At 39.7% G+C, this 14864-nt stretch overlaps 2 protein-coding genes across 2 annotated transcripts; both read right to left on the reverse strand.

Moving 5' to 3' along the window:
• Positions 1 to 975: 975 nt before the first annotated feature.
• Positions 976 to 7846, reverse strand: LOC103714023 (2-deoxyglucose-6-phosphatase-like). The gene is made up of 5 exons (XM_008801125.6): positions 7436 to 7846; positions 2235 to 2343; positions 1972 to 2126; positions 1612 to 1873; positions 976 to 1507 (listed from the first exon to the last, which is right to left on the reverse strand). Exons 1-5 carry the CDS (start codon positions 7468 to 7470, stop codon positions 1313 to 1315), a joined length of 756 nt encoding a protein of 251 aa, XP_008799347.3. The 5' UTR covers positions 7471 to 7846; the 3' UTR covers positions 976 to 1312.
• Positions 7847 to 8926: 1080 nt separating this feature from the next.
• On the reverse strand, positions 8927 to 14432 carry LOC103714024 (pre-mRNA-splicing factor of RES complex protein). Its single transcript, XM_008801126.6, has 8 exons — positions 13880 to 14432; positions 12916 to 13792; positions 12676 to 12740; positions 12505 to 12560; positions 11687 to 11790; positions 10302 to 10374; positions 10039 to 10213; positions 8927 to 9359 (listed from the first exon to the last, which is right to left on the reverse strand). Exons 1-8 carry the CDS (start codon positions 14094 to 14096, stop codon positions 9274 to 9276), a joined length of 1653 nt encoding a protein of 550 aa, XP_008799348.4. The 5' UTR covers positions 14097 to 14432; the 3' UTR covers positions 8927 to 9273.
• Positions 14433 to 14864: the final 432 nt, after the last annotated feature.

Below are 14864 nucleotides of genomic sequence, written 5' to 3' on the forward strand. Positions count from 1 at the left end.
ATGTTGGTCATCTTAATGTTTTGGCTATATTAGAGATAAAGTGAAATCTTGGTTTGTCTCAGCCAAGATGGGATGCTGGGAAAACTTTGGACAGGTAAGAGGGATTTTGAGATCTCAACAGAGAAACTTTCTTAAATCTCATCAATAGGGTAAACTCAAGATTAAACAACAAAGCAGCTTCTTCAGTTGGAGCATGTGTTTCCATTTGTGTCCTAACGAATTCGTTGGCGTGGCTGATTAAACTGTGTTCCATGGAGTTGCAGCGGCGCCCTGGAAATTGCCATTGTTTCATCTTTCATGCAGCCTCCCTCAATTCCTTCACTAGAATATATCTTGGCACGCAAGTCTGCACCACCAGATTTTCCATTGGAATAGAAATCTTTTTTGAGCTTTAATGACTGAATCCATGAAGAAGGTTATACAGGATTTTGGCACCCAATTGTTCTAACTTGTGAACCTCTCTAAATCATCAGTTAACTGTTCTCATATAAACATTTCATGTTGCGTGACTTGCCTTTGTTGCTGATTGTGCAATTTTTTTCATAAAGTGCAAACTCTACCAAAGACTTGCTTTCACCACAGATTTGTTCATATACGCTTTAATATTTAAATAAACAGAGAGGGCATGCTTTGGCTGCAGGTTTATTTATATTGCCCCTAACTGAACCGAGACAAGAGCCAACTAACCAAGCCATACACAACTAGGGCCTTCAACATTTGTCATCGCAAGGATTAGAATCTGCAACCTCGGCCGAAGAAACATGAGCCTCAAAGCTCCACTTACTTTTGAAATGCCTGCCTACTTTGGTGTCATATCAGCGAGACACATCAAAGATATGTGAATGTTGCACCATACATGCCCAAACCATCAATTCATGTCATTTGTGTTTATTTCATTTCCTTTTTTCCACTAATACTATTTTCCATACATCCTCACTCAGTACCGCATAATATCCAAATCAGAAACATCCAAACTAAAGAGAATTATAACATTAATTCATATGATGATTATAATACAGTAGTACTGTCTTTATCACCGTTGACGATAACCAACGGGAACAACAAATTGGTGGTGTTACATCTACTGCCATCACATTAAGTTAAATCTGAGAGTATCGCTGCAAATTTCTTGATCATTGGCGATGCAAGAGGACCTCGGCATTGCAAATGACCTTACAATTCCAAAAAGAATCGCATATTTGTCTGTGTAAAGTTGTTGTACACAAATAAATTCTCCTGTTGAAATGCCACAATTTTACCCTTATTCCGTAATCCATACTATATTTATCATCTAATGAAGAATAAATCCACCTCAAACATCAGCCTTCTTCAATGTGGCTTCCACTCTCTCTAGATCTTCCAGTGCCTTCCAAAGCTTTTGGTCATTGTAATCCTTTATAAGCAAACTGGCTCCTGCATCCCTAAGTGACTTTTCAGGATTTCTTGTCATCACTCCAACTACAGGAATACCTGCTGCCACGCCAGCTTTTATTCCTGACGCAGAATCCTTAAGAAACAAGGGGTTAAAATACGAAAAATTAGGTGCCATTACTAAAAGAATATGGAAAAAGAAGATTTCTTGAATAACATGGTTTAGATAAGAAAACCAACCTCAAACACCAATGAGTGTTCAAGAGATGCATTGAGAAGCTTGACAGCCTTCAGGTAAGGATCAGGAAATGGTTTAGCTCTCTCGCATTCACTCCCAACTATTACATGCTGGAAGAAATCAGACAGTCCAAGTATCGAAATCATAAGCTCAGCATTAGGCCTTGGAGCATTAGTTACTGCTGCACACTTTAAGCCTCTATCCTCAATCCATTTTCGTAGCTTGTAGAGCCCATCCACTGCATTCAACTGTTGAGATGCCAACCTGTAAATCCAATGTTGCAACACTTCCATCTCAAAATGATGCTATGTAACACAGAAAGAAGAATATAGTAATTTTGGAGGGACAGCTAGCAAATATACCTCCGAAACATAGCTTCCTTATCATCAATGAATTTCACAGCCTTCTCGTGATCCCAATCAGGAAATAAAGCTTTGCCAATGTCCTCATTGTGCTTGCCAGCGATTTTCTCAATGAAGTCCTCCTCCGTTATGGGTACACCATTATTGTAACCAATCTGTGAACAATAATTTATTGAGTGTCAAAGACTAATTTCACATGGCCAAATAATGGTTAGCAAAATCACAGTTAAATAACTGACAGGATCATGTGAAAGAACCCATACCTCTAGCAGCAATTCTCGAAAAGCATGGTAATGCATAGGATCTGAATCACATAGTGTTCCATCAACATCAAACAAAACAGCTTCAAGAGGAGCGAGTCCAGAGATAGAACTGCAACAAAGTCCAGCTCACAAGTCAGTGCTACCCAAAGAGAGGAGGGGAGTTCCTTTTATGTTTTTCTGTTTTAGGACGTTTTTCTTTTTTGTTGTTGTTGCTGTTGTTTGGTGGGGGAGGGGGTTGGGTTGGTTGTGTTGAGGGGTTAGGAAGACGTAGAAAAGAATGTCCGCTTCAAAGAAATCAGGTTCTTCAAATGATATTAGTATAGCTGTCTTTAATGCAACTAATGCTTGAAACTACAACAAGCAATGAGAAGGATATTCTGAAAACTCTATATCAGCAAATTTAACCTCAATAAACCTTATTAACTTGCTCTTAGAAAAAAGTGTTGATTAAAGTAAATGCAATTAGGATTTAACATTAAAATTTGGGCTCTTCCCACAGCCAGTAGTCCGCCTGACAAGAAGCTCCACTTTCTTCATATGTTTCTGGAAGCAAGACCCACATTGACAAGAGATTTTTCTTTCTTCCCTTCTTTTTTTTAAAAGAAAATTCAGTTGAATATATGATATATATATATATATATATATATATATATATATATATATATATATATATATATATATATATATCTGTCAGGTATAACTGCAGTGACAGCTTAGCAAATCCTTCTTCAATGATTGTTCATAGTGCTATTAACACAAACATCATCAACATTTCTAATCCTTCTAACAGTTTTGATCTTTACAATTATCCATGCCCCTCTCAGTACTAGGATAATCGGTAGCTTTGTTGCACATGCCTTTTTCCATTAAAATATTTTAGTTGAGTCTCTAGCATCCTATTCTCTATTATTTTAACTCAGATATCCAGTAATGTTCCTATTTCTAAGTTTTTCCCTTCTTATTCACCCAACTAAGATATTGGCCTGAAAATAGAGTTCAGCCTAAGGTACCAGGGAACTTGTCGGAAAATCTTAATGGAAATCATCCCTGGATCGCAACTTTGAGTTTCAAAAAGATATTTATATTGTGAACATGGTCTGTTATTGCTATTTTCAGATTCCAGTCAGAAAGCACATTCAGATGATATCAACAGAAATATGCGGTAGAAATTTGAAAGTGCACACAGACTATGCATCAAACATCTTAATATCCAGAGTAGAAGCAGGTTATATCAACTTTCCCATGTTTCTATTGATATCTCCCAGTGGAATATATGAAAAGTTTATTTCTTATTAAGCAACAAATGTCATTGAAACATAAAACTATACCTTGGCTCTTCACACGGCTAGCTGCAATAACAAACAAACCAGAGTATATGAAAATTAAGGTTTTTTTGATTGATGGTTCTGCTGATATCTCAATTATTCTATGGCTGAACTGTTCAAAGTAACCTTGCAATTGCACATATTTAGGACAAAAATACAACTCTCTCTATGTGTGTTTGTGTGTGTGTGTGTGAGAGAGAGAGAGAGAGAGTCTCTGTCACGGCGTGCGCAGATGAGTAAGGATGCAAATGGGCCAGCCTGTGCACCAAACCTTACATCTTTTGGTTTGGGTCTTCAGCCAAGTCCTATTGAAAGATTTTGCATATTTACAACCTAGACCTGGCCCATTTGCATCGCTGTGGGTGACCATCCAAAAGCCTCAACCTACTTAAGGACCGCCTCAGGCAAAGTTCGCCGTCTCAGTAGTGGATCCCATGCCGGTACCATTTTGTTATAGTGTTGGTACACCTAGTACGTGGCTGATCGGCATACCGAGTGTTGGTACGCCCCTTGTACCGTGTACCAATTTGGTACAAGTACAGTACGGTATGGTCGATATGCACCGGTACGGCAAACCTTGGCCTCATGCAGTTAGTGCGGGTGAGCATCCAAAAGACTCAACCCACACATGCATTTCACTCAACCATAGCACTTAAACAGTACCAAACTGCTCTAGGTTTATACACCAAACCACATTTCAGAGCTGTACCTCAAGCACCCTACCAACTGCACTCACTGCAATAGCTGCATTGTGTAATTGTGCCCCAAAAATCCCTAAACCCTCACACAATGAATTAAAAACACATCATTTGTTCTAGGACTCAAAATGCCAAACTAACTCACCTAGAAGAAGTGGACTGGACATAACTTTGATTAAATTTCTGATACTTGTAGTCTTGTAGTTTAGCATTTAAACTTTGGTGTTCAATTTAGAGTTGCAGATGTTGTGGTTACAAAATCAACTTTCATTAAGAAGAGAATCGTACATCTAAATTTGTTTAGTAATCTTTAGTTTACCTTCCAATATACATCGGCAAATCGATTGAATCCATCAAAGGTGTTTATCTATTCAACAAGATAGGTTTACATAGATCTTAAATATTTTCTGTAAGATTGGAAATAAGCTTGCTGGTTCATCAATAGAGGAAGCTGTAAGTAGTATTCCCGAGTTAGGAAACACTAAAGCATTCCAGAAGCATTGCCCTAAATGAAGAATCTTCAATATTGCAACTGGAAAATAGTATTGCCTAGTGAATGACAAGTGGAGCATTTTTTTTCTTGCAGGATAATACTTTTTCAGGACTATTCAATCAGCAAGATAAATTATCTGATTATGTACAACAAATTGAAACATAAGTTGTGGTGGAGTACAGTGTTGCTAATGAAAGCACTCTATACACCTTTGTCATGTTTAGAGGATGATCTTTAGACATGTAGTTCAATAAACCAGGTGGTCAGTAAGCTAAATGATTTTAATTAAAAAAAGGAGCATGAAATTTATTATATTACATGAATAGGTACACTATGTTCTTAAAGGCATGTGTTTATCTTCTTTTTACTAAACAAAAAAAGAACTTTGAGGGAAAACAAAGGCCCGTAGCCCACCTACTTTTATTAAGAGAAATAAAAAACAGCCTCTTCTACAGATAAGGAAAAGAACATCAATTACATAATCAAACTCATGGAAAGAGCTTTTTCAAGGCGAGACATGTCTTCATTTAAAAGCCTAAAACACCTAAAGTACATCAAATTGTAACAAGGAAGCCCGTGGAGGGATGCTATAACAGGGCATACATTATAAAGTTCCATGGAATACGAACTCATTTTAGCCAAGTTTATTCAAATTTAAATGGATTATCCAAATGTGTAATAGATGAATTTTTAAGGACCATAGTGACCAGATATTCCCTCTGCAATGACAGCACACACAATATAGATTCATTACTAAATTTCATAGAGTAATTACAAATCCAGGAAGCACCAAGTTTGCTTAAAATATACTATATGTCAATAACTACCTTGGATATCTTCTATTTGCCTATCGAAGTGCAGTATATTTTCTTGGGTTATATTAGAGAAAGTTAGAATAGAATTGAGCAACAACAAGAAAAGCCTCTTGAGTCTCGACCGCAACTTTTGCATTCTCTTCAGGTCAGTCAGTCACGAGTCTTTGCTTTTTCCCTCCAACTGGTAATAAACATAATGGAGAGGAATAATGAAAAGGAAGACCCACAGGGATAACCTATAATCAAGGAAAATTATTCCCTGTATAGACATCAGCTCTTTAAATTCCCCTTTGAAAGAGAGTGAGCCAACTCTTAGTACTCTTGAGCACATGCATTGAGAAAATGCTTCCACCCTTAGCAACATGCCTAGTGTCCCCACATGTGGGACTCATGGATGGTTTCAAAACCAAAATATACCGATTCCATTTTGCATCCATGTGTAGAAAAACTACACCTATTTCCACTTTTCCATATCTTCCCTCATAATGTGTCTGCAATGAAACTTTTGCTTACGAAGGAGTCTCTCCATTTGTCCATATGATCAAGATGCTTAGGATATTAAAAACACCTCTAGATATCTTTATTGTGTATTCGCTAAATAAATTTTTTGAACGAACCTAATTATGGTGTCGACATTTTTCTCATCCAGAAAACAGAAATAAGAAGTTTCATTTTGATTGGGATCATATTCTACTTTAGGTGGAGTAAGTTTTCTTTTAAAATTTTTAATAAAGGAAGCTGCAGAGGATGTTATATCTAAAATCCGAGACAATATCTCCTTTTCTCATCATCATCTATTATGCATAAGTGATAACCGACAAGACTATACAATACATTTAATGCTGTCTGTCAGAATTCACTCTTTAGTTAAAGGAGTGTTCCACATGATGCCTAGTGTCAACACTGGCATGGCCGGCTCAACCCTTAGATGACTGAGGCAGTCGCCTAAGGCCCCAGCTAAAGACTCTTAGCTATAAATGCATTAAGGTCTCTAAAAGACTCTTAGGTATAAATGCATTGAGGCCCCCAAGCTTAAAGACTCTTAGCTATAAACGCAGCATTAAGGCCCCCAAGCCTAAAGACTCTTAGCTATAAATGCAGCATCAGCTTAAAGACTTTTAGTTATAAATGCATTGAGGCCCCCAAAAGACTCTCAGCTATAAATGCACTGAGGCTCTTAAATAATTTTTAAATGCATTTATTATTATTATTAGTGAGTTCGCCTTAGACTCCCAAATTCATTGAGCCACTCCGGGACACTGGTATCTGGTATGGGTGGCGTACCGATACTCAGTATGCTAAAAATATTTCATACCATCCCGTACCGACACAGTGCTAGTGTGGCACCGATACGGAATCCGGTATCGAAATATCGAACCTTGTCTTACTTGGTAACCATCAACCACCTCCATCTACACAAATTGTTACCATATGACTCACATCTATTTCTCATGTCCTGAGATTTTAATTTCCTTCCCCCGCATTTGTTTCACAAACCAAATGAGCTATATCACTATTCCTTTTTTTTTTGCCAGGAAGGTAAAAATCTAATCTCTTTTTTTTAAAAACTTTACCATCAAATAACGAGTGGGATAGCAAAAGTTAAAAATTGTCAACATCAGATCACGCAATTGCTTCCCACGAACCATAACAGACCACATGAAGGTCCAAAACAAGCACTAATCAAAAACAAAAAGGGTCCATAAAATTGCTTCGGAGTCTTCTTGATTCCAAAAATCAATTTTGACTGAATGGCCGATCACAATTAACAGAAAAACCAGATTTTTAATTAAACAAAGAAAAAAAAAAAGCATAAGCCCGAGATCCCATCCAACTTACAATCCTAAGAACAAAATTGGAAGCAAAATACCTCTCGGCAGCATGGGAGTTGGTTAAATCCGACATCTTCTCCTCAAAATCGCTAAACCCAACGATGTTAAGCTCTGTTCCTCCGATCAAAGAGGACGGCCGCGGACAGGGGAGAGAGAGATAGCGGTCGAAGGAGAGAAGAGGAGAAGCGAATTTATAGCAGATGGGTGGAGGAGATTCGCCGAATCTCCTTCCTTTCCCCCCTGTCGCCCCTGTTTTCCCTCCTCACTCCCTTAGCAAACGTGATTTTCGACGCTACTACGCGTACCCCAGACTGTCCCCACGATATCTGAACCCATTTTCTAGTGCGAATTTATTGGCTGTTTTAGTCCCTAACTTCCGGGTTTGCATGTTTCGGTGATTCACTCGGGTCCACATAGTGATTTTATTTTAGAAGTACAGCTCATCTCTCTCTCTCTCACGCACAGACTTCTCGGGGGAAGCGAGATTTTTTGCACGTGGCGCACGAATTGCGTGTCAAAGAAGAGCAGCATCTACGATTCCACGCCAAGGAAGGAGAAGCAAAGAAGGTTCCCCTTTGCTTCTCCTTCCTTTTTTTTTTTCTTTTTTTTTTTTAAAAGTACCTTATGCACGCCTCTCTCTTATGATCCTACCTGTCAGTTAAGAATTGGTGTAATAGCTGAGTGTCACCTGAGGGTTGGAAGATTGATGTCACGCAGCATCAAAGCCACATTGGATGGAATCAAAGGGTGATGGATAGAATTTTTTTTTCCAAATTCGCCGCATCGATAACAGACTGCCATCGATATAATATATTTTTTTTTTCATATTGTCTCAATACGTTTATTCGTATTGAATATTGATATGATATATTCTGTACTATCTAAATTAGTACAGTACGATATACCATAATTTTTTTTCTTCCATTATAATTTTTTTTTCTATTTTTAGGTTACGCTATTTGCCAAATATGACAACAAAGTTTATCTTATTGTTAGACAAAATTTTTAGAATAAACCTACGAGGCTTTTTTCATAGGTAACCGAAGAAAGGTCAAAAAGAAGGGTGGCATTTTAGAAATAATTCTATAAAGAATCTTATATCTTTGAAGGCATTGATCATGGTTCCCAACAAACAGAAGACCCGAACATCCGAATGGTAAGAAAATTCCACAAGGCATCATCAAATTCAGCCTTACTAAACCTGTGGCATTGGGATATTTGCATCTCGAGTAGTTCTTAGCCTCAAACCTACACTTTCTAGTTACATGGGTACCCCGCCTCCCAATGACATGGTAAAGGTTAATTTTGGCGCTTCCTTGGAGGAAGGATTTGTCTGCGCTGGTTTCGATCATTAGGGATCGGACTCTCCCAGCTAGGTTCACAGTCTTTCAAGCTTCTTCGATCATAATTGCTAAGTTCCCTGCTACTTGGAAAGACCTCATGGCCTTCTTACTTCCTCCTGAAAGATATTCGTCTAATTGCTACTAAACTGACCTCATTTCAATCGGTGCATACATTTACAGTAATGCTTCAGCTGAATGGTTGGAATAAAGATATTAAATAGCGTACAACTGATAAAGATGACCCAGTCTTACATTTGGCAGCAATGGAGCAGGAATAAAGATGACCCAGTTTTACAGTTGATATTTCTTGGCTCCACATAAGATATTGCCTTGTGCGAGGAACATGTTTCGTGATGCTAACAAAAATACAGCGCCACTCATGCAAGGTCAAGAAAAATCATCGAAGCGATCACCACATTGCTGTCATGGGAGCTCTGCCGATGACAATGGCTCTGCTGCTGATCGAAGTCTTCACTACAGAGGTATTTGAGAAAGGACTCTTATCTGGTCTGGCTATTCTTGCGTTTGAGTACTTACATTTCAGAAACAGACCAAAGATAGGCTTCCCTCTCAGTAGCTCGCTTTTCATTCTGTCTCTTAAACAATTCCTTCTCATAACCTGCAACCACAAATAATGAACAACTGATGAAATTTACTGCATCAAAACATTGCCCCATTTTATAACCTTGGCTTGCATAACTTTCAGAAAGTACTATTCATAGCATGGCTGGTGTCTTTCATGCACACAAATTTATTAATTTAATTTGAGAAAAACAATGTTTAGCCAATCAGCTGCTTATGAAATCAAAGCAAGGAGGACAGCAGTTGCAGTTCACTGCATGCCAGCAGCTATTTTACAAATAAGGGCCAAGTTACTGTTACTGTTACTATTATAGTGTTGCTGAATATTGTTGCTATAAATGCCTAGCCGCACTTAAAACTTTCTTGCTTCTCACTTTTAGAAAAAGATAAGTGTTGCTAAATGTAACGTTAACAGCACCTTCTATGCATGCATCAAAGTTGCACATGTAATCACAATGGTGTCATGAACGATGTTTGAAATGTTCAACTTGTGTCTTGAAGTGTCACAAGCATTCCAGTGTTCAACACCGACAGGCCCAGAATTTGGAATGCATGGATTTAATGCTTTATGCCATGCAAATTTCAAACAAATATAATACTGTACCGAGTTCAAAAGACAAAACAAAGATGGCTACAAGCCTATTGAAAAAGAAAACAAGCTGGAAAAAAAAACAAGAAGAAAAATGAGAGTATCAAAAGATGGGAGTGAGACGAACCATTGCTACGATCAACTCCATCCCAATGACGACCTGGTCTGATACCATATCGATTTGGAGGACAATCTAATCCCCGTTTTATCCAGCTGTGACTGGGAATAGTCTGAGGAATTATAAAACCAGATTCTTTCATTTTCTCATTATCACCAAGATCTTCCAAAACACGCTCAGGGTTCTACAACAAAACAACAAATAAAAAAACAATGTCAGTAAGCTGATGTCAACCAGTATTAGGCATACAGGCTATGGGAGGAAAAGAAGACCTTGACCAAGTGTGCCATTGGATCGCCCCATCTGATCCTCTCCTTTAACATCTTATCAAGCTCTGGGTCATCCCTACAGGCATAAAAAAGTACAACTATAAGACTTGTACATGCATCGAAAGAATGTAAAATGACAAAAAATGCAGAAATTTTAAGACAGAGATTCAATGAGAAGATGAACCACCAATTTCTAGACAGCAGTGCCATTCCAGTCAACTTTTAGCAGAAAGAAATCTAAATTGTACATTAAGATTGTAGAAAAAACATAATCAGTAATTATAAATTTCAAGATTAGCCCCGATTCTTGAGTTGATCTTAAGGCTACCGCCTGTGTTATTTCAAGCTTTTCCATAATCTTCAAAACAACTTCCGTCCTTCTCACCTTACACCTTCCCTCCTTTTCCTACATCCTTCATCAATGATCGAAATACCCTTCCTTGCTAGAGACCTTGCAGTTCTTCACTGTACATGCCATAGAATGTCAATCAATCTCAATCACTTGTCTTTAATTTTTTGCAACTCTTATAGTTCCTTAAAATATACCACACCCCACCCTCCTTAAGGAAAGAATTATGGCAAGTCCAATCTGTTTTTTATATACAAATGGGAGTACAAGGAGGAAAGGAGAGAAGTGAAAGAGAATGAACAGAGAAGAGAGGCCAGGGCAAGGGCAGGTAGACTAATATATTCACATCTCACTCTTTTTTTCCTAGATTTACCACACATCCATCTCAACATCTTCACTTATGCTATATTCAACTTGTTTTATTGGACAGCAAAGAAAGCATCACTGATTTTTTTTTTTAATAAATATGAAAGTAAAAGGATTTAAATTTGATTCTGTAATCAATATGACAGTTTATTTTACAAACACTGGTTGCATGTAAGCCCGTCTGCACTCGAACAGTCAAAGGATATGTGTGTATATTACCAAAATAGAGCATAAAACTCCTAACACAACAAGGTTGACAGCAACAGCTGTCATGCAAGTACCAAGGAATGGACCAACGCAGAGACTCTCTATTACAAATTTATTCCAATTTAGATATACGAAGAATGTCAATTTAAAGGGCTCCAAAATATCTAGCCATTCTTACCAAATATTATTTTACACTATGAAACCCCATAATCATAAAGGTACACCTCATTTGGGAACACAGACTTGGTGAAAGTTAATCTATAATGTAGGATAGCAACTCTTCTGGTGAATATATTTGTTCGTGCATCATGCTTACAAGTTATATATGTTTGTGAGAGCTCTAAGGAAACACACTTGCATCAGCTTCAGCAAATAAGTAACATTTGAATGAATACAAAAATGTGCATTTCCTTCCATCAAAAAAAGAAAAAATTAGCAATGATAATACGCATATTTAACTGCTTACCTAGTACGTGCAAAAGGTTTGTCCTTCTCAAGTTGTAGCTCTTGTGCCCTAGCTTCAGCTTCTCGTTTCTGTGCTAAGCCTTTGCCCCACTCCAATTTTTTTTCCTGATAAGAGCATAAAAGCAGTCACAATTAATGAAATAAAGAACCCCTTGACAACAATATAAAGGATAATAGGGCAAATTCTGCCAAGAAAATCAACTACCAGTTTTGAAAAGATTCAGGAAAAATCGATAAGCACACGATGATCACTGAATTAGATATTGCTGTAATTGTTTGAATAAACTTTAATTTGCAATAAATCAGTGCAATACCAACAAACTGGAAGCGAGTTTCTTTCAAGCTGATCATGAGTCCCTACTTCAGTTTTTCTTGGTTTTTAAGCAGCTTTTTTGCCTGATTAGCCAAAAGAAACTGATTCACGATGAAATTTTCCCTTCTTTGTTCCCAATACCTCCCTTTTAGATCATGCTCTCATCTCAAAGTACCAAGGTACCTTCCATCGCACAGACTATGACCCACTCTTTCCTCAAGATGAGAAATTTGTAAATAAATAGTAATGCTTTTCTTGCAAAAGATAAATAAATACCCAATAATGAAATGTAGCAGAAGGCAGCAAAAATCATATCCCTCGAATTTTTAAATAATTATATGTGCAAAAAATTATTTGTCCCATAAAACTTGCAGTCAAATTGGATGCATTTAGTGTTAGTACACATGACACCAATACATCTGCATTCCAAAAAGGGCAAAAAAGGAAAAAAAAAAAGAGGCGATCTTCCAAATCATCTAGCAAAGCTAGGAGAAAATGACACATACCTTTGGTTTCTCTTCTTCCTTCGATTTCAACAACTCCTCCTTTGAAATGCGTTTTCCTATAAAAGCATTAAATTTGCGAACTTAAAATCGCATGAATCCTAAAGTAGTGCTAACTTAAAGCAATACTGGGACAAAATTCACTATATATGTTTCTGGAAAAGGTAATCTGACCTTTCTCATCACGAAACACAGGTGCTGCACCTCTCCCGCTCATAGAAGGATCCATGGAAGCAAACCTGCAAGCAAAAATATTCCCTCCACCTGTCAGCTTAAGTGCAAGATAACATATCTGAAAGCAAACTATCCAACATTTCTCAGCGAATATGAAAAAAACAACACTAAATCTGAGCAGTCATACAGCCTCACTCAGAGTAGTTCAATGACACTAAAAACTGATGCTCTGTAAATCACCTCGATAGTTCCTCCTTTTTTTTCTGGTTGATCTCATCTTTGATCTCCTGAGTTGAAAGCAATCCAGTCCGGCGTGCTTCGTTGCCCAAAGACGCCTCCTTTCTACTTTTTCTTGGTGGAGAAAGGTCAGCAGCAGGAGACCCCGGACGCCTTACAGCATCAGGCGAGCGCTGACGAACCCGGCGTGGCAGAGAGAGGTCAACTGACGAATCCTTACGACTTCTTCTCGGAGGAGAAAGGTCTCTGGCAGAAGACTGGCGTGGCCCTTGAGCATCGGGTGAAAGAGCCCTACGTGGTGCAGAGATGTCACCCGGTGAACCCTTCCGCCTTCTCCTTGGAGGAGAAAGGTCAGCCCGTTCCTGCAAGCGGCGACGATCCCGGTGGGGAGGGGAGAGGTCCTCCGGCGAGCTCTTCCTGGTTCTCCGCGGTGGAGAAAGGTCGGCCATTGGGGAGCCTCGAGACGCCTCACCCTCCAGCGAGCGCCGCCGAGCCCGCCGTGGAGGGGACAGATCTTCGGTAGACTGCCTCCGAAGCGGCGACATGTCAGCTTCCCCAATACCAGACATCTTTCTTTCAGGCTCTGGCGAATCAAACCGCCTCCGCCGCTGCCGTGGAGGCGAAAGGTCAGCATTGTCGGCATCCAAAGGCTGCTGTTTGGGCTCAGGAGAGGGCGTGTCGAACCGGGCATGACGCTGTCGCGGCGGGGAAAGATCTCGGCCGCCCTCGGCAGCATTCGAGGGCTTCGACGAATCCAAAATCGAGATCCAACCGCTCCCATCTTCCGAAATCGCATGGTAGGGTCTCCGGGATCGAATTGCTTCAAGCCTCTTCATGCGTTTGACCTCTATATCCTCATCAATTAGGGGTTTTTCTTCGCCTGCACCAAATAGCAAAATCTATGAATAAAATAAATTAAGTAAACAATCTTCGAACTACGGAATTAGAGTTATTGGTTTAAAATTACCTGCGGAATCGGATTCCTCTTCTTCTTCGATCTGGACGGGCTTTTGCCAGACGGGGTCTTCGTCCACGACGCGAACTCCACCCATGGCGTCGGACTTGGGCTTCTCCTTCTTCTTCTTCTTCTTTTTCTTCTTCTGGTCGTCGGCGCCGGATTCGTACCGTTTGAGGTATTCCTTAAGGGAGCGAGCGGTAGAGGCCGAGGCCGACACGGCTGCCATTGGAGCTCGGGAGCTGGAGGATGAATCGAGATCGGGGGATGCTTCTTGGCGTGGAACGAAGGAGAGGAAAACCCTAGCCCTAGGGTTTTGAAGCTTTTGATCGGACTCTTGGCAAGGGGAAGGGAACGAAGGAACGATAGAAAACAGGCGTGCGGCAACTTTCTATGCGGGCCCCTGGCTTGAACAATAATATGAACTTGTCGTCGCGCTCCGCCGAATTGTGACCGGCTTGCTGCCGGATTGGTACATAAATAAAAGAAATTGTTTAAATATTGTTTCTGTGGAGGAGCTAAATGAACTTATCTCGGCGTCACGAATCTCGGCATTCCGTGTGACGGAAGTCTCGTCAGGGAACGCTCACCTTTGTAGGAAGTCTTCGTTTAGATTTTTAGTGTTCCAAAAGATGATCTTGCTTCCAATTTCCTTGCAGTAAGTAATTGAATGGTGGCTGATGGGGGCAAAATAGATCATCCTGCTCACAACATGGGACCACCCCATTTCGGCCAAGTAGATCTCGGCGCCGACTAGATGGAACCTCGGTCTCGCTAAGAGCCAGTTCGATCTCGGACCTTGCCGAACGCTAAGCCGATCTTGGCCAGATCTCTTCGCTGCTATGACCTGCATCAACCTTCTTTGGAGTCTCCAACAATAACACACCCCGACCCGAGCTCGGGGCGCCCTATACGACGATGCGCCCCAGCTCAAGCTCAGGGTGCCCTACTGAGCAGACCTCAAGGTCAAGGAGGCTAGGCCGATCTCAGAATCCGC

This window comes from Phoenix dactylifera, chromosome 10 (genome assembly GCF_051530095.1).
Source record: "Phoenix dactylifera cultivar Ajwa chromosome 10, Ajwa_hap1_PhDact_Kaust_v1.1, whole genome shotgun sequence".
Lineage (NCBI taxonomy): Eukaryota > Viridiplantae > Streptophyta > Magnoliopsida > Arecales > Arecaceae > Phoenix > Phoenix dactylifera.

Coding starts and splice junctions, on each gene's coding strand:
- LOC103714023 (XM_008801125.6), bottom strand. CDS start 7,470: ATGTCGGATTTAACCAACTCCCATGCTGCCGAGAG. Junction 2,127..2,234: donor TTCGAGAATTGCTGCTAGAG/GTATGGGTTCTT, acceptor TATTGTTCACAG/ATTGGTTACAATAATGGTGT. Junction 1,508..1,611: donor AACACTCATTGGTGTTTGAG/GTTGGTTTTCTT, acceptor TTGTTTCTTAAG/GATTCTGCGTCAGGAATAAA.
- LOC103714024 (XM_008801126.6), bottom strand. CDS start 14,096: ATGGCAGCCGTGTCGGCCTCGGCCTCTACCGCTCGCTCCCTTAAGGAA. Junction 13,793..13,879: donor AGAGGAATCCGATTCCGCAG/GTAATTTTAAAC, acceptor TATTTGGTGCAG/GCGAAGAAAAACCCCTAATT. Junction 11,791..12,504: donor AGGAAGAAGAGAAACCAAAG/GTATGTGTCATT, acceptor TGCTCTTATCAG/GAAAAAAAATTGGAGTGGGG.